This window comes from Podarcis filfolensis, assembly GCF_964270895.1.
Source record: "Podarcis filfolensis genome assembly, chromosome: 6".
NCBI classification, from domain to species: domain Eukaryota; kingdom Metazoa; phylum Chordata; class Lepidosauria; order Squamata; family Lacertidae; genus Podarcis; species Podarcis filfolensis.
The window spans coordinates 78696336-78716430 of NC_139609.1; the positions used below are offsets into that span (position 1 = coordinate 78696336).

Consider the following 20095-nt stretch of genomic DNA (forward strand, 5'->3'; position numbering starts at 1 on the left):
ACAAGTCATAGCTTTGGGGAAATGTAATCCAGTCAATGCAATCCAAGTATAATTACTGTCTCCTCCCTCAGGAAATGTGACCATTGTTCAAGACTAAAATCTAATCAGACTAGTGAAAGAGTGAAGAATGCCGCTTTATATCTGCAAAAGAAAAAGACCCACCCCATCTTGCCATGTGCTTCAGAGCTATATTAAGCAAGGCTGGTCAGGAATGGCACCTCCCTGATCCAATCAATTTTTGAATTTGCTTTGAAGCTTTTGTCCAAAAAGGTACAAAAGCTGAGGTCCTGATCCCACTACTTCTTCTGATTGCTCAGTTCCACTCTCCTTGAAATGGCTTGCTGAAAATCCCTTAAATGGAGGTCTAACTCCATTATCCTCCTCCGCTTTCCCCTCACTAACACTGGTTCCTGCACCTCTGGATGGTCACTTGCTGCTTCAAGTGCAGCTGCTTCAGAAGCCCTTTTCAGGAATTTACTTCAGTTCCTTCTTCTCTGGATCCCTGCTTGCTGAATCAGAGATCTTGGTTCCAACTGCTCAGAGGTCCTTTTCAGGCCTCCTGCCTACCTCCCTGTCTCACTGTTTCCTGCCTTACCTGGAAGATTCAATACACACACTAGTCCTCTTTCTTCAGGATTGCCAACAGTGTTGGAAAGGTAAAATTTGTTTGCTTTTCTGTCTTCTGGAGGTCCTTCCCCTATAAATTGTAGCCTCCACATCTGCTTCCCCTTCCTATGTTTTTAGATCTATTTTTAACATCCTACCTTGGAGTGTCTGCATGCCTGGGTCCTCACCAATTCAGCTGTGCATTGCTGAGACCTAGTCTTCAAGGTACGCCTAGAGAGGAAGAACAGGCTAGTGTGGCTTTCTAAGCAGCTCTGAACACCTCTCCTCCCCTTCTCTTATACCTTCTGTGTTTGTTTGCTTTGTGTGTTTGTGTGTGCTAGTTTAGTCATGGTTAGAATTAACTAATTCTCACATACCAAAGAAAATGCACTTAGCGATCCCCACTGTCAGAGTAGATATGCATTGTTGCTGAGCCCCACTGAAATGGAAATGTGTAGATTTTCTTTCTTTTTCTGTCCAATAAGGATCCCCATAACCTGTGTAAATTACTGGGTAAATCTGCCAAGATGCACTATTGCCACTGACTAAATGCCTGAAACGTGTGTATGTGAAACACACGTCTTCCAAGGAGGCTTGCTAACAAGGTCAACATGGTGCTCCAGTAGGTGTTTGTTAATTGTGCCAACTGCTTCCCCACTTCACCCTCCTACCTCTTAGTAAGCAACAGCTCTCCACCAGACTCCGCACCACCCAATGAACTTTTTTATGGAGCTCTGTAGAAAAAGCATTTCTTTTTCTGGGAGAGCAAGGAGTCTTCAATGGGGACTTCTTTACTTCCCCCACAGCATCTTCCTGGAAGGCATGCTGGCTTGGGAGATGGAGAGTAGAATGACACCGTCCCCCTGGCTGGGCTCACCGAATAGCAAATAAATCTCAGCTGGACATGCTCAACTTTAGCTTTAACTTTAGCTTGTGTGTATCTGACGAAGTGTGCATGCACACGAAAGCTCATACCAAGAACTAACTTAGTTGGTCTTTAAGGTGCTACTGGAAAGAAAAAAATTTTTTTTTTGTTTTGACTATGGCAGACCAACACGGCTACCTTTCTGTAACTTTAGCTTGCCTTGTTTTCTATTTCAGTGAGCAGCTAAGCTAGAACCTGCTGACTTCAGAACTCAGCCCTGTAACTTGCCTAGTAATAGAGGAGAGTTATTCCTTGCTCATGTGCAGAGTGTTGTTCTGTCTTACCTCTCTAATGAGTAGCTACAGATCAGGCTCCCAGAGGGGAGTGGGTGGTTGCACATGTGGATCTGTCACCTCCCAATAGTCCAGAGCCTGCTGTTTGAGGTGGTTGCCTCTCATGCATCATCAGTGGGCTGGGTCAGGCCTGGAGGGGCACCATATTGGCAATGGCTAAACTAGCCATTGTTTGTTGCTCTCCACAAACAGGCAACAGAAATTCATGTTATTTATTTATTTATTTATTTATTTATTTATTTATTTATTTTTGTATCTGTAAGCCCCCTCCCCAGCTGTTCAGTTGTTAATCCCTGGATCAGTACCATCTAAAGTCTGCACAATAAGTTAAACCTATTCCTTTTTGAGACAGTTACTTAGGCCAGCATTTTCCAACCCTGGGTCCCCCAGATGTTTTCAGACTATAACTCCCATCATTCCTGACTGATACTCCTGCTGGCTAGGGATGGTGGGAGTTGTAGCCCAACAACATCCTAGCACTGTTTTGGCTGGAACTTTGTTAACAGCTTTGACAGCTATCACACTGCTTAATAAATACGAGAGCATTGTGCTCTGGAATGATTCTAAAGAAGTTTTTTGTTTAGTGAAGTTCTTTGAAAATTGATAACAAATGGAAATAACAATTTCATATTATTGGGAAATACTGGAACACTTAGAGAGGGCAACAGCAAACTTTTCTTAATCTGTATGCAGAGCACTTGATATACTATTACTCTGTAGAGACGCATTCAAGAGTGCTATTGTTGGCATACATCTGTCTCGGGAGACATTGGAGGAGTGCACCTTTTGGGGGCAGAATCAAACTATGGGAAGGTTATAGTGCCAGCTTTGGCTGTAGAGACCAGTGTGGGAGAGAGACATGCTTTGTTGCAGCTGGGGAAATTGAAGGTGTCCAGTTGTGCTGCTGCAGATGCACCATGGTGTCTCTTCTCTGTGCTCTTCCCAGTGGCCATTCCTCCTCTGGTCACTGCTATGGATGTACAACCTCATTGTCTTTTGCAGCTGGCGCATTGAAAATCCTGTTGACTGTTGATCTCTGAGCTCTAAAGCCGCATTGTGACTTGACTTGTCAGAGAGTGACTGTACTTTCAGTAAAAACAATTTCAAGCAATTGCAGAAAAACATAGGAACTATAGTTACTATGCTCTCACATCAGATTGATCAGCATTGCTGCTATATTTTAATAGGTGGTATTTGCATTAATAATTGGCTCAATTGTGAAGGTCTCTTGTTGCATAAAAATCGCTATCACTAAGCATATTCACTGTAGGACCCTAAGCAGCAAGAGCGCAGCCCCTCTGGGCTTCCTTGCAAATTGGCTGCGGTATTGCATTGCTTTCTACATTGCAGAAGCAATAATATTATGGAGAAATGATGGAGGTCTGCGTAGGGTATATTAGAACACTGTTGCTAGGGAAATAGACTTACCAGCTAGTCTCATTTTAAGGCAGTGTCCCTTGTTTCAGAGCTACTCCATTTCCTTATAAGATGCTATTTACTTCAGAATACAACTACAGGGGTAATAAAAGAAGTGCTAAAATATAACTGTTAATGATAATCTTTTAACTGAATTTCTAATTGCTATTTTAAACAGTATTAAAGAATTGTATGTATCCAGCCCTGAACAGACCTTGTGGTGAAGGCTTTGCTATAAATTCAAATAATAAGTAAATAAGATAGCCCCTTAAAAAACAACCAAGCAAACCCTGTTTTGACGACTTTGTGGATACTGTTATGCATTGAAGTATAACTGAAAGAAATAATGGATATCTGTAAGTTGAATGAACAACACAAGTTTTTAAAATACAGTATTCAGTATAATTTTTCCCTAGTGCAACAATATACTTTTGAGCATAATTTATCAAAGATGAAAGAGGGTTTTTTAAAATCAAACCTTATACACAGACACCCAACTCTCCTTTCAATATTACTTCATCTCCAAATTAGTTACAAAACAGCTTGACTTTTGAAGGCATTGTTTTAAGTACAGCAACTTTTTTTCTGGGTTTATGTCTTGTCTGCTGTACCCCTACCCTTCCTGAGCTTCTCTCCAACTCTTTATCTTGTTTTATTTACTTCCTGTCTCTTTCTGTGGCAGCTTCTAGCGCCACAAAACTGTGTGTCTGTTTAGGAATGCAGTTGCTATGAGAGCAGAGGCAACCAAATACTGTAATCTGCATGCAGTATCTACACAATACTACTTCGGGGTTTGGAACTCCCCCCCCCCCAAAAAAAAATCATACAAACCACATAACTGTTGAAAGCAGCTGTCTGAATGAGTCTGCACTGTGCCTTTTGCATGACAGAGCAGAGCTTGGTCTTGCTTTCTCTGTTAAAAAGCTTCCCTTTTGTGTGTGTGATGATTTTGTTGTCCTTTAAATGCCAGGTCCAAGTGTTTGATACTACCCTGCCATCTTGTGGCAAGCATGCAACTCACAATTTGTTTTTCTCTGGGTTTTCCTATTGTCATGCAAATTTATTCTTTTAAAAAACTTTATTTTTCTTGGGGCATTCATAGCACATGAAAATGATGACTCTCCCAATACAATAGGTGGAAACTGTCTTCCACAATGACATGGGTGTCTGCAATTTCTAAATTTAAAAAAAGAAGTTGAAGAAATAGTTGTTCTTTGTGATAGCTGCCTTCTAGATATGACATGAAAAAACAGCCATTTAATAGAAATTTAGTTTAGCTAACTCTTAATCTAACATTAACTGGTGTCCTGTAGTTTGTGATGTGCAACTGCTTCCATAGAATCATAAAATCATAGAACTGTAGAGTTGGAAGATAGCCTGAGGATCATCTAGTCCAACTTCCTGCAATGCAGGAATCACAACCAAAGCATCCATGACAGATGATAATCCAATCTCTGCTTTAAAACCCCCAAGGAAGGAGAGTCCACCATTTCCCAAGGGAGTTGGTTCCACTGTCAAACAGCTCCTACTGCCACAAAGTTTTTCCTGATGTTTAGTCAGAAACTCTTTTCTTGTAACTTAAAGCCATTGGTTTAAGTCCTGCTCTCTGGAGCAGGAGGAAACAAGCCAGCTCCATCTTCTATTTGACAGCCTTTTCAATATTTGAAGATGGCTGTTGTCTCCTTTCAGTCTCCTCTTTTCCTGGCTAAACATACCCATCTCTCTCAAGAGTTCCTCACAAGCCTTGTTTGGCAGACTCTTGATCATCTTGGCTGCCCTTGTCTGCACACGTTCCAGCATGTGAATATCATTTTAAAATTGTGGCACCCAGAACTAGACATAATACTCCAGGTGTGTTCTGACCAAGACAGAATAGAGCAGTACTATTACTTCCCTTGACTTGGACACTATCTCTCTGTTAAGCAAGATATCCATGTATCTAGAAAAAAATAACCCTCCAAATAATACAGGCTTTACAACAATGTTTTGACTGGCAACCCTGATAATCTTTGGAAATATTGTGGCCCCAAAAGTGGCAAGATGACTCATTTTCTTTGGAAAAACCAAGGTCTGCCAAAATTATTGCTTTCAGGAAAAAGAGTATTAGAAATGAATGTAGCTAAACTTTCATGGATAAAGTTCTCCTGTGGCCAATATGCTAAAATTTCAGCACAATGCTATCTGATCTGTCTCATGATCTGTCACTTTAATATTCCACTCCCAGTTAATAATGTTTTATTAGAAAGGACTCCTTTTAAATATTTAAATCAACCTGTTTCTTAAACCATAATAATCTCTGATGCATCAGGTTGAATACAGACACAGCAGAATTCATAGCAGAACTATGATGAAGTGCCCCCACTGCAAACTCATATACTCTTTTCTCTTGAGCCATCTGAATTATTTTATACATTTTTTATATTTTAAGTATACTAAGTCTGTGCATGCTTTCTACATGGTGTATCTTCCTTCTTAATTTGGATGTTACAACATCTGGATGATATGGTTTAATATGGGAAGGAGGCCATGCCTGTTGCGGATTTGGAGGAGGTTAAAACAAATGGGAGTGAAAAACGTATTTAATGTTGTAGACTGTAGTGGTCATTACACTGCTGCAGTTGCAATGCAATTTTTGCCTTAAAGGTTAGAAATGTAGTTTTTACGTAAACAAGCAAGCACACAAATATCTAGTATTATTACAGAATTTCATCAGCTTTTAAGAAAGATAGTTGGCAGCCTACTTTAAGATTGAATTGTACAAGTGATTTTCAAACTTTTTTTCCTTCAGGGAACATATTTGGTATAAACATGTCTGCAATGCCAAGTATCTTAACACAGAGCCCTGTATGTTGCTGAGGATTTGGGGTGTGTGCACAGTTCACAAAGGCCTGGTCTGTTTGGGCTCACTGTTGCCTATCATGATCTAAGAGTAGACAGCATAACAGCAGTGGCCAAATGGAACGTCCCAGCTCTTCCCTGTGTATTTCCACCAACTCCCCCTGCCCTTTGCTTTAGTAAGTAAGCTTGGAGGAAAGCCTTCAATTGACCCTGCCTTTGGTAACTAATTTTGGAGTGTCCATCCCAACTTGCTGATGCCCCACAACCCCTGTCATTTGACGGGGGCACTACAATGGCCTTTGAATATAGCTTCTGCTTTGAACCTACCAAGCACTACATCCAAAATGACAGAACACCCAGGAAGACGCTGGTATCTCTAGTGGCTCTTAGGCACCTTCTCATTACTCAGTGGCAAGGTGGTGGGGAGGGCATCCTAAAAGCAGCACCTGCTGGGCAAATGGCAGTGCTATTCTTGGACAGTCTGTTCAGCCAACCAGTTGGTATGTGACACAATCCTTCTGTGAACATGAGATCTAAAACAGAAATAATAGGAAGTTGGTGGTTATGCTATTTTATAGGATACTGTTCATGTTCACTGATGGACATATTTGAAATCCATTTTCATTGAAGATGCCTAATACGCCCTGGAATGAAGTTTGAAAACCATTGAACTAGATGATCTTCGGGTCACTTGCAACCCCAACATTACAAAAGTTTAAGTTCCTAACTTTATTGTTTTTGAACACCTTTGTTTTTTAGTTCATGAGAAAATTTCAACTTGGTTACTCCTTGACTGTTTCAGTTGCTGATGTGTGATCAGAATGAGTGGATTAGGGGAGAACTCCTTGGACAGCATGACCAGTGATTCAAGAAAACGCAAGCCATTGCCCTGTGATACCCCGGGACCAGGGTAGAGAGTATTAATTTTTTTATTTTATTATGGGTTGTTTACAAATAGTGAATGGGGTTTTTTCAGTATTTAAAACTGATGTGTTGGCATTTAGTGCCAGATTGTAGTTGGTGACATGCCTAACATTCTGATATTGGTGTATGTGAAACAGTCAAATAATATTATTGCAGGAAAAATTAGTTGTATAAACAATTTTAGAGGCAGGATTTGTTAATTAATTTTTAATTTGGAGGGGAATACATACTTTTTAAAAAGGGGCCCTAGAAAAGCATAAATATGTAATTTGGTGTATATTGCTTAAATCAAAAAGTAATAGTGGTACAATAACATGTTTTTCTTCTCCCTTCAGTATTCACCTTCTGTTCTTGTGTGCCTGTACCACTCAACATTTTCCAAATGCAAGATGTCCCTTGCAATGCTGGGCGTTTTTGAGTAGTTATCCTATTCTGATGTCTTCCTGATAGAAGTTTTTTCTCATAAATTTCATTGCATATATTTACCCCACTATATCTTACTGCCCTTCTTCTATTGATTTCCTATTGATGTGAAATTTCAACAACATTGGTGTATATCCCTACTCAGCCACTAATTTTCCTAGTGGATTACTTTGAAAAGTGAGTGAGGGGTAATGGACTAGTAACTCAGCCTCTCCCCACACACATAGTGGCTGTTGGAAGATACTTGCCCAAGATTGACAAATGGAAAGAGGGAGGGAAGTTGGCATTTCTAAGGTTGGTGGATTTTACTTAGTGAGCTCCAGTTGCTGACCATATAAATATGTATAGTGGGTAGCCAACATGGTGCCCTCCATATGTTGTTAGAGTACATCTCCTATCATCCTTGATCATTAGCCATGCTGATAGTCTGGAGGGCACCATGTTGGCTATCTATGATGTATTACATTTGTAACTCACCTTTCTGTGCATAGGTTGGCTGCATTTGCACATTGTGGTAAGCCATGGTTAATGGTTTAACATGAATTCAAAGAGTGCTCCCACTTCACTTACAGCTAGTTAGCGAGAGCAAAAAAACCCACAATATTTTTCTTACCATTACATCCAAACTGGATGTTTGCTCCAAACAAACCGCAATAGGAAGCCAAGAACAAACCTTAGCTTCATATTGTGCATCATAGTTTGTTGTCCCTGCTCACTAGCAAGGTGGAGAGAAGCTGGAGCGAATTTGCACATTGATGGCAAACCATTAAATATGGCTTACTGTGACACAAAAGTCACAGTCAGAGTGATTTAAACTTAGAATGAGAAGTGCATACCAGAACATTTAGCAATTTGAGAATAAATAAATTGTTTGAAAGAAGATCCTATAATAATTAGGCTTAACTACTTTTAAATGTTGTCTCTTTTTTCTAGTCTGATCTGCAGTGGAGAGAAACGTCGACGTGAACAGGAAAGTAAATATATTGAAGAACTGGCTGAGCTGATTTCTGCTAATCTGAGTGACATTGACAATTTCAATGTCAAGCCGGATAAATGTGCAATTTTAAAGGAAACTGTTAGACAGATACGGCAGATAAAGGAGCAAGGCAAGTCCTGACTTCTTATATTACAAGGGAGAAATTATATTCTATTTTCAGGTTATCACATATGGATGTTTAAATCTAGCTTTTAAATAAGGCTTTAAAATTTTGTTACATTTCTCTTCTGCATTAACTGCTTGAATGTTGACTGTGAGTTTACCTTAACGAAGTTTTCTGCAAATAGAATATTATTGAACTATAATGGGGGGGAATGAAGTAATGATTGACAAATTTTCCTAAACTGAATTCTAGTTTTACATTCATGGTGTTGGGCAAGTCACTGTAGAATAAAAGGTCAGAATGGTACTGAGGATCCAAAAGTGTCTTCACAATGAATTCAGAAGGGAGGTTTCAGGCTAATAGATCCCTTTCTTCAATTATTGAACTGGTTAGAAGGCACAGGAACAAAAGTTCTATCCTGCAGGGTTAGGCACTTCCCATGTTCAAAGAAATGTCTATCCTCTGCTCAGTCACATTGCATTTGTTAGATGAGCAAGTAAAGAATACAGAAGGGATGGTGGAGGGAGCATGTGAATCCAAGGCATGATACAATCCTGGATGCTAGATTAATAGCTCCTTCCAGCAACTCCTGCAGCCAAGCTGGTGCTTTCCTTTGGACCACATCAGTGAGTCCGGGGTGGGGGGTTGTCATCTGGGCAGCCCAGGACCTCCATACACACTGTCCATGCTTGCGCCCCTGGGAGGTCACTTTGGTGCTGCTAACGCAGTGATTTGACTTCACCCCTGGACGCGCATTTCATTGTCTCAAAACAGATGCCAATAACAACAAAAGGATTTGAGTGTTGCACTGGGTGTGTTTTTCCCATAGCAAGGAGAAATAGAAACATTCTGAGATATAAATATTGTGAAAATAACAGCCATTAATTCTACAATCGCATTAGATTTTCATTGCAAATCTTAAAAGAATGCTTGATATATATGACAGACGTTTACAAAAATACTTACATGCAGTACAGGTTTCAAAATTTGCTCTATTTTTTTTAGGAAAAACAGCTTCCACTGATGACGATGTACAGAAGGCTGACGTATCTTCGACAGGTCAAGGGGTTATTGATAAGGATTCATTGGGACCTCTTCTGTTACAGGCAAGTCTATAGGCTATTACATTGTAGTACTGAACAGTATATATTACAGCAACATTTCCCCCCCTCCCTTGATAAATACTAATAGTCTTACATAGGCTTCAGAAGAAACAAAACAAACCTTTGCAATCAAATACTTCAGAGTTTCTTGCGAAGGTAATTGATACACATGTTTTAAAAAACTTTAAACATTAAAGCAGCGATGGGAAACCTGTGGTACTCCAGAAGCTGCAGGGCTACAACTTACATAATCTTTGGTCTTTGGTCATTTTGGCTGGGGCTAATGGGAGTTAGAGTCCAACAGCACCACAGGTTCCCCATCCTTTGGCTACAGCAGTCCGTCCAGTCAAGGCAGAGCATAAGGTCCATGGACAGAGCAGGAATATGGGAGGCACACACAGGCTTCCCATTCCCCATTTATTATTTATTAAATTTATTTGTTAAATCTCTATACTGCCTTCCATCTGAAGATCACAGAATGGTTTACAGTATAATAACACAATAACAAACAGACGCAATAACCACCTCACCCTCCACACGGTTTAAAAGGCCATGGATTTATTTTTTATTATAATGGCCTGGTATGCTCGCTGCGTGGGCAGAAGCCTAGAGGGATTGGTAGACAAGTAAGCAATGCATCCTTTCTTTCTTTTTTGGAAAGTGATGCACTGTCTTCAACCAAAACAGCAACATTCATAGAATCATAGAGTTGGAAGGGACCCCAAGAGTCATCTAGTCCAACACCCTGCAATGCAAGAATCTCAACTAAAGCACCCATGACAGATGGCCATCCAACGTTTGCTTAATAACTTCCAATGAAGGAGAGTCTACAACATCCTGAAGGAGTCCATTGAACAACTCTTACTGTCAAAAGTTCTTCCTGATGTTTAGTTGGAATCTCCTTTCTTGTAACCAAAACTGGATTCTCAGTCTAACAAATTGGGTAATCTCCAGATTGGATTACTGTCATATCGTCTGCATGGGATTGCCTTTGAAGACGGTTCAGAAACTTCAGTTGGTGCATAAACAGTGCTAGAATTTTGGGTGCAGATTGCAGGGACAACGTAAGATTGATCCTTAAATATTTATGTTTGCTGTATGTTTCCAGGCACAATTTTAAGTTCTAATCCTTAGACTTTTTGTTGTTTCATTCATGTTCTTCTGAAGAAGAGTTTTCTTCCAGGTTACTCAGCAGAGATGTGTTTATACTTAGGCATGCATACTACATGTATGTGTGTCCATTGTTACATGTATCTATGCATTATTCCCCATTCCAGCTGCAACACTGTACACACATACCTGGGAGTATGCCCCATTGAACTAAGTATGATTTGTTTCTGAAAAGACATGTAGGACCGCCCCCCCCAAAAGATTGCTGTCTGAGATTGGTGTGCCTTTATTTTCTGTATCTTTCACATATATAAAAGTCTGTGTACTTGGATAATTTGCTATGATTTTGTTTTTAGGCATTAGATGGCTTCTTATTCGTAGTAAATCGAGATGGGAACATTGTATTTGTATCCGAAAATGTCACTCAATATTTGCAATATAAACAAGAGGACCTGGTTAATACAAGTGTTTACAGTATCTTGCATGAAGAGGACCGTAAGGATTTTCTTAAAAATTTACCAAAATCTACAGGTAATAAGCTTGTTAAAACTTGGGTTTGTTACTGTGTAGATATCCATTTTAAATAGGAATATAGCTTTTAAGTCCTTAAGTGGTGAGGGGAGAGACTTCATCAGGCAAGGCCTTCTTCCACCTGCCTTGCCCCACCCTCCAGTCTCTGCTTCTCAGTTTGTATTGTATTATTTTATGCACTTGCTGTTGTTTTATTGATTGCTGTTGTTTTATTGATTGTAGTTTAGAAATTATTTATTGTAATTGTTAAGAGTGGATTTCTGTTTAATTTTTATATGCTGATATTTAATATTCTATACTAGTCTAATGATCATTGAATGTTACTTTATTTGATGTAGGTTGCTTATTTTAAAGTTATGTTTTATTATTGCATTTTTGTATTGCATTAGATCGTTATAAGGTGTACATTCTTTGTTTCTTCAGCTTGTAAACCGCCTTAGGTATTGTAAGATAGAAAGACGGTATACAAATTAAAAGTGATGATGATGATTGAGTATTAAGCAAAGTATTCCTTTTTATATTTGAATTAGTTTCCACTGTTTTAAAAAACATTTTAATTTATTTATTGCATTTATATGCTGCTTTTCTGTCAAATTATTTTAAGTTTTCAAGAAAATACTAGCGTTATGTCTCACTGTTACATTTGCCCTCTCATATATAACTGCCAATTTTCTTTAAAGGCATACAAAAATATCTTTCAAAACAGTTTAATTTAATATAAGCTACTATTCCATTTACTGTTTTAATTAACAGAAATCTACTATTAAATTCTCATACCTTAAATGTAGCTACTATATAGCTAGCACCATTGCTTTCTTTCTAGTGTTTGCTTCTTTGTTATTGATATGTGAGAAAGTAGAATGTGTTCCCTCTTCAGTAGCACTTAAAAAAAAACATTTCTGGCATAGGAGAGGCATCCATTGAGTTTAGTGAAACTTCTTCCAAGCATGCTTAGGAATGCAGTCTTACCTAATAACTTGTGTAAAGTCTTATTCTGCTCAAACATAATATATTTCTTAAATTTGTGTGTACACTAGTGAATGGAGTTTCTTGGACCAATGAAGCACCTAGACAGAAGAGTCATACATTTAATTGTCGCATGATGGTTAACACTGTACATGATCTTCTGGAAGATGTAGGGAACAACCAAGATACACATCAAAGATTTGAAACCATGCAATGTTTTGCTTTATCACAACCAAGAGCCATGCTGGAAGAAGGTGAAGGTAATGGCATGCAGCTGATGTGGCTGTTGATTTTTTTATCTCTTAAGTACAACTTTATTTATAATGTGATGAGCTGTGTTCAGTCAGTGCCTTTTGTAAAATAACTTAGCAATACATAGATGTCAGTATTTGTATTTCTTAATAAAACAGAAAGCTTTTGTTTTCTTTAAATCTCAAGCTATCTATAAATGTAACATAAAATGTTTTGAATTGCAGATTTGCAGTCCTGTATGATATGTGTGGCACGCCGTATCTCGGCAGTAGAAAGGGTATTTTCACCAAATACAGAGAGCTTTGTTACTAGACATGACCTTTCAGGTAAGTAAGCTATATAAATAACTAATGAACTCTATTCAATGTAAATGATCACAAGCATGTTTTGTGCAGTTATTTTACAATTGCTTGCCTAGAGTTTTTTTAAAAAATATATATTTAGAATTAGAGCCTCCAAGGCAGCTAATATTTCAGTAGGTTTTACTTGTATTTTTCTTAATCACTCCCGCCCCTAGTTTGTTTATTTTAGCTATACTTGTTCTCTACAAAATAAAGGCCTGGTTTGGATGATACTCAGCCCCCACATTGTCCCTTCATGCGTAAGTAGATGGAGATTGCAGCTTCCCAGGACGGGCATGTGAGGCTGGGCATGTGCAGTTGTACACCCTGAATATCCATGCATGGATGTAATATTTGAATACATTACAGAGACATGTAGTTGAAAACCAAGTTATAAATAGGATTGTGTTGTAAAATCCAATATACAAAGAGTCAATTCCCTTTCTCCCAAATCTTGGGATTCAGCACATGGTTTGGGATTTTACACAGGTAACACCCAGTTCAAATATAAAGCCCACACACGGGTATTCACAGGAAAAGTGTGCCTGGTGGTAATTGTAGGTATGAACAATCTTATTCTCACCAGCCTAGGAAGAAGGTAAGGGAGAAAATAATCTGAACTGGGCTAAATCTGGAGCGTAGAGCTAAAACTGCCAATTGAATTTTCCATCTTAACCAGCAAAAGATATTGAGTTGGCAACATAAAGCTACCCTGGCTGAATTTAGTCTGCTATGATTTTTCCTAGTTGGTGATTATCATTATCAGCATTTTTCATTTGCTTTATACAAAACAAAGAGTCTCAAAGCAACATAACAAGATCAAATAAAATAAGTAAAACAATGTAAAACCAGACAATTCTAAAGCAATGAAAAGTACAAAATACATAAAATGTTTACCTAGTAATATAGCTATGTGTTGTTTGTGGGAACAGTTTTGGGTTTATCTATTATTTTTATTTATTCATTGAATTTATATACAACCCTATACCTGGAGGTCTCAGGGCGGTTTAGGTTGGCTATATCTCATTGGTATTTAGTTCCAGGAGTTATGTTGACTATTAATGAGGATCCAGATTATCTGGGGAAGACTGTTTTCGAGTCTCCAGGTGCTCCTTTAAATAGTTCATCCTTCTTACCTTGCGTAAAGAACTGACCACTCACATGTACATGGTCTTTCAAGCTGAGACCTTGACATATTCGGTTCTGTATGCAAGGAAAAAAGGTTGAATCGTGAGTAGGATTCAAAGAATGGATTTGTGTGCATATCTGAAATTACTGTGTTTGCAGCCTAGTCTTTCTTTTTTCTTACTCTTTCTTTCACATTAATGCCAAAGAACATTGCTAACCATGCTATGCTCATTTTATTGTTGTTAGCTTTTATGTTTTACATATTTTATATCAAGTAAGCATTTTTCTGATTGACAGGTAAACTTGTTAACATAGATACAAATTCTCTAAGGTCCATGAGACCTGGCTTTGAAGATACAATTCGTCGTTGTATTCAGAGATTTTTATGTCAAAATGAAGGACAGCCCTGGTCAAACAAACGCCACTATCATGAAGGTAACACCACACATTTCTAAATGCTAATTTATTTAATTTGTACAAAGTTGTTTCATGCTTGCTTCTACATGTAGGACCATATTAAAATCAACACAATGAATATATCTCTTAGGAAATGCTTTTACAGTAAAAAATTAAATTGTATACACCATTTGGTTATATTAGGCTAATTAAAAATTATAACTAATTTGTTATACTATTTAGTGTTAGTAAAACACTAAATTTGGGCTGTTCAGATTCATTCACCTATTTATCTCACACTTATCTTAGTAAAACAAGTGAGAAAAAGTAGGTGAAGGCTTTGTATTGCAGAGCCTAGGGTTTCATTAAAGAGTATGGGAATTCCATTTTCATACAATATTTTGGGCTGTTGTTTTACTGAGAAAAAGTGTGAGAGAGAAATAGATGAATGTATCTGAACAGCCCAAAATATTACATGAAAATGTAATTCCCCTACTCTTTAATGAAACCCTAGGCTCTGCAATACAAAATATTGCCACTCGCAGCTAGTTTGGTGTTTATAACACATGAACATGGGGTTAGCATCAGGTTCATGGTTAGCTGTGGTTTCTTTTGCAGTGAGGAGAGTGAATTGGGTCACTTTCCCAGCATACAGCCTTACATTTAGCCCAATCAGCCCTGGAAATTGTGTTGGTTTGATTTTTGTGACATGTAAAAGTACCTGGGAGAAAGTTTTCACGTTTTCATTGCTTTGAGACAGGTGATTATCTAAAAACTCATACACTCTTGAATTACTAAAGTCTCTGGAACTATTATATTAAGACAGGACACATTTGAATATAAATTTTACTCAAACACAAGTTTGATAATAGAATTTCACGAAGCTTTGGGTTTTCCAAAGTGTATGTTTTATTTTTTAAGTGACCATTTTGTTAAAGTAGTTAATGAAGTAGTGTGAGTTTTATTTCTGTTTCTAGAATGGGAAATGTAAGCAGATTGCTTCAGTACTAATAGTTTCTACTCTTCCTAACAGCTTATATGCAAGGTCTTGCTGAAACGCCACTCTATCGGTTCTCCTTAGCTGATGGAACAATAGTGACAGCACAAACAAAAAGTAAATTGTTCCGGAACCCTGTTACCAATGACCGGCATGGGTTTATCTCCACTCACTTTCTTCAAAGGTGAAATCAATAATCTGTTTTAGCAGCTCCAAAATCATATGTGTCTAATGTGAACCAACATAATGAAAACATTTAGAGGGCAGTATAAGAGACAATAGATGCAGAATTTAAACCATGAGCATTGTTAAATTTTATTTGGTCAGATATAACAGGAAGATAAAATTGCTGAATGTTAAGTTTCAGTTCATACAAATTTCATGCAAATGCCCACTACCCTTTTTTATCTCTTCGGACAAGGACAAGATGGCACATCATCTCATGGTACATTGTGTTTATATTGAAACTTATGAATACACCTTTTATTGAGTTAGACCCCAATTCCAATATTACCTACTTAACTGAGAAGTTGGGAAGGATCAAAGAAGCCGATTTCTCTCACAATAATGATTTTAAACATTACTAGGGTAAATCCTACTACTACTAATATAATAATTTTGTACCCTGCCCATGTGACTGGGTTGCCCCAGCCACTTTGGCCAGCTTTCACACGTTGAACTTTTGAAAAAGAGGTTTTGAGCTTATTCATTTTTATGTCTTTTTGAGATAAAACAGTAAGCCTCATTATGTAACAGCAACTGACCTCTGCCCACTGTATCACAATTTCTATAAAGTTCTCATTAAGGGTGGAATATTTTCTATTCTTATCAAGAAAATTAGTAGAATATACAACTTGGAAATACAGTTTGTGCTCTTCCTGTGCCTTGTTGATGTTGATAAAAAGATTAATACAATGGGCTAAGGAAGAATTTTAAATTTCATCATAAATTTCTATGAGCTCGATGAGTGTATATGGCAGTGCTCCTGTGTTCTGCTGTTGCAACCCAGTATTGTACATTGATTCCTAGAAGAACATATAAGATCTTTTAAAACATGGATATTACTAGTCCACTGTGCCAAGCTTGATTGCCAATGCTGTGTGTTTCAGAGAACAAAATGGATATCGACCAAATCCCAGTGCAATGGGACAGAACATCAGAACATCTACAACTGCAAGTACAAATTCAGTCAGTGGAGTCATGAACATGTCATCTGGGCAAAATATACCTTTGCAGAACAGGAACTATGGTATGGGAGATCCTAACTTAATGGGGCAGATGAGTGGTGCTAGATATGGAGGTCCTGGAAACATGGGACCTGTGAACTCTGGACAAGGAATACAGTCTTCTCCTTATCAGAGTAACTATGGATTAAATATGAGCAGCCCACCACATGGGAGCCCAGGCATGACTTCCAGTCAACAGAATTTAATGATATCCCCTAGGAATCGTGGGAGTCCAAAAGTGAATTCACATCAATTTTCTCCTGTAGCAGGTAATTATTTCTAGTATCTTTTTAAAGTGTGTTTTGTTTTTTTTGTTTCAGCATCTGAAATCAGATACTATTTATTCAGTTGGCAAGAAATGGCGATGATTATCATTGTTTATAATCCACTCTTCAGCTATCATTCCCAGAGCAGCTTAGAGCATAAACATAAAAAACAATATAATGCAATCAGACTTACTGTGAATACTATGAAAAATATTGTTATGCAGAAATTATGGGAGGCAGTTTTAAAACTTTCCCTGTATATATTTTCTGCTGTAATGTTTTAAAGTATTTTTAATTAAATGATTCGTTAATATGTAATACCGCACTTCTTCTCTTTTTATATAGGTGTGAACTCTCCAATGGGAACTGCCAGCAACACTAGCAACAACAATTTTTCAAGCAGCTCACTTAGTGCTCTTCAAGCGATTAGTGAGGGGGTTGGAACTTCCCTTCTGTCTACTCTTTCTTCGCCAGGTCCAAAACTAGACAATTCTCCAAATATGAATGTTTCTCAGCAAAGTAAAATGGGTAACCAGGATTCAAAGAGCCCCCCTGGCTTGTTTTGTGAGCAAAATCAAGTGGAGAGTTCCATGTGTCAGTCAAACAGCAGGGACTCCCTTAGTAACAAAGAGATCAAAGAAGAGGGCCTTGAAGGCTCTGATCAGAGGGGACTACCTGAAAGCAAAGGGCATAAAAAACTTCTCCAGTTGCTAACTTGTTCCTCCGAGGACAGGGGACACCCTACACTGTCAAACTCCCCTTTGGACTCCAGTTGCAAAGAACCTACTGCCAATGCCACAAGCCCTTCATCTGGAGTCTCATCTTCTACATCTGGAGGGGTCTCTTCTTCATCAAACATGCAAGAGAAGCATAGGATTTTGCATAAATTGCTGCGGAATGGTAATTCTCCAGCAGAAGTGGCAAAAATCACAGCTGAAGCTACTGGTAAAGACACATACCATGACAGTAGTGCTGTTTCCTGTGGCGAAGGAACAGTCAAGCAAGAGCAAATGAGTCCTAAAAAGAAGGAAAACCATGCCCTCCTTAGATACTTGCTTGACAAGGATGATGTAAAAGATCCTCTTTCGAAAGACATTAAACCTAAAATAGAAAATTTGGACAGCAAGATGGGACAGTGCTGTAGTTCTGCCATAACTACTTCAAGTCAAGAAAAAGAGATGAAAATAAAAACAGAACCCACTGAAGAGGTAGAGTATTCTAATGTTTAGCAAAATCCCTGTTAAAAGACTCAGTATACTTTTGTTTTCTAAATAAGCCCCTGGAATGGAACCCTGCACTTTCTTTTTGTAAGTCTGAAAACCACAGCTAAGCTGAACTCCCAACTATGATGTATCAAAGTAATTTTTAAAACGTTGCTTTTAAAAATTATTTCATCTTGTTGCAGTTTAATTTTCCACTGATTATAGATGATGCAGGTATTCCACTCAATACGTGAGAGAACATGGAATGCCTCTTTTGAGAAGGAACCTGCCCCCCATGTATTTTAAGCATTTACCACCTTAAATAATTAATATAGCTGACTGAGGCTGCAATCCTAATCCTGTGTACCTGGAAGTGAGCCTCATTGAATTAAATAGGATTTACTTCTGAGGAGATGCAGTTACAACTGCAGCCCAAGCTTTTCTCAGGAACAGCCTGTTGAAACTTATAGGCGTATGAGAATCATGACTGAAATAAATTATTTGATTTCAGTACATGTACTGCTACTAAGCATGACTTAGTCGGTGACCACTTTTAATAATTAACCTTAAAAAAAAAGACCTGCCACTAAGTTAACTGAAGACATCTTTTTCAGGAGATTAAAATAAATAAATAAATTGTTTAATCAATTAAACATTGCAGGCCTAGCCTTAAAGTGATACTTTGGAAAATTCATCCACAATATTTTCTGAATATTCCATACTGAGATGATTACAGAATATGCAAATGAAGTTTTTATCTTTTTCTTTCTCCCCAAATCAGTAAAGTTATCTCTGATCAAATATTTACATGACTTGTAGCTGGTTCTCTTAAGAATTTGTAGTAAGTTTCGAAGACATCATAGTTTTGAGCGCATACCAGCTTCTGATTTTTTTCAGTAGAAATCTAAACAACTAAGTTTGTTTTTAAATATTTTCTTTTCTTTTCAGATGAGTGGAGATTTGGTGGATAATTTAGATGCCATTTTGGGTGATCTAACTAGCTCAGATTTTTGCAGTAATCCAATGTCTGCAAATGGAAATAACATGGGGAATAAGCAACCATTGTGCCAAGGAAATGCACCACTGGGTAAAGTTTATTTGACATAATATTCCACTTTACTTAACAGCCATTGTGTTGATTAAAGGCATTCAAGCCGTTCTTTCTGTTTGTTCTTAATTTCCCAGTTTAGCTGTCAGAGCTGCCTTTTAAAAGCCTTTTAAAAAATGGTTTTTATTGTTGTCTACAAGTAGACCAGAATTTCCTTGTATATACCCTCTATAATGTCTGATAGTGAGCTTTATAAACATTGAGACCTAACACAAGAAAACCTTGAGTTTAAAGTTGCAAGCATAGATTTGATAGAAACCAACTGTCGAACACTGCAGATCAACAGGCCTGATACTACCACTTTCTGCTGTTCCTGGAGGCTGTTCATGCTTATTAAATCAAATAACAGTGCATTCCATAGTGCACAATAAGATGAATCAATAGGTCAGAAAGTTCAGCTTTGATTAGTTAAATAATTTGAGAAAGGTAAGCTAAATCAGAAGTGGTATTGGGAGCATACAGCTAGGTACTGCTTTATGATGAGAAAGGGAATCATGGTTTTCCTTCATGCATGTGTCTGTGTGTGTGTGTGAGAGAGAGAGAGAGAGAGAGAGAGAGAAAGAGAGAGAGAGAGAGAGATCTAGTATTTTCTGAACTGTATGAAAAAAATCTTTTTTAAAAAAATCAGAATGCAATTCAAAAGTGTTGAGAACATCAGTATTTAACATGTTGTTTATTCAGATTTTTGTGTTATTACAGAGCTAGAATAAATACCATGAACAGAAAAAATACTTAATAAAAGGGGAAAATACTTCAACTGTTGTCTAACTTGTTTTCCTTTTTGTTTAAAACTTTTGACCTTTTGCAAAGTGCATTACTTTTTTGTATTCATAAATATATATACAGTGGTACCTCAGGTTAAGTACTTAATTCATTCCGGAGGTCCGTTCTTAACCTGAAACTGTTCTTAACCTGAAGCACCACTTTAGCTAATGGGGCTTCCT

The 20095-nt window shown here is 37.8% G+C and overlaps 1 protein-coding gene across 15 annotated transcripts in view; it reads left to right on the forward strand.

The window, feature by feature from the left end:
- The window catches only part of NCOA3 (nuclear receptor coactivator 3), a 100352-nt gene that overhangs the window by 66264 nt on the left and 13993 nt on the right, over positions 1 to 20095 (forward strand). For 8 of the 15 annotated variants that reach the window (XM_083618339.1, XM_083618351.1, XM_083618346.1 and 5 more), the window contains 11 exons: positions 6881 to 6988; positions 8359 to 8531; positions 9531 to 9631; positions 11095 to 11269; positions 12307 to 12495; positions 12712 to 12813; positions 14254 to 14391; positions 15386 to 15533; positions 16459 to 16844; positions 17187 to 18049; positions 18992 to 19130. In XM_083618339.1, the coding sequence (XP_083474465.1) occupies positions 6900 to 6988; positions 8359 to 8531; positions 9531 to 9631; positions 11095 to 11269; positions 12307 to 12495; positions 12712 to 12813; positions 14254 to 14391; positions 15386 to 15533; positions 16459 to 16844; positions 17187 to 18049; positions 18992 to 19130 (2503 nt within the window). In that variant the 5' untranslated portion in view covers positions 6881 to 6899. Of the gene's footprint in view, positions 1 to 71; positions 657 to 744; positions 832 to 6837; positions 6989 to 8358; positions 8532 to 9530; positions 9632 to 11094; positions 11270 to 12306; positions 12496 to 12711; positions 12814 to 14253; positions 14392 to 15385; positions 15534 to 16458; positions 16845 to 17186; positions 18050 to 18991; positions 19131 to 20095 lie in introns of all 15 variants that reach the window. The other 7 variants (XM_083618341.1, XM_083618344.1, XM_083618342.1 and 4 more) reach the window with 4 other exon arrangements.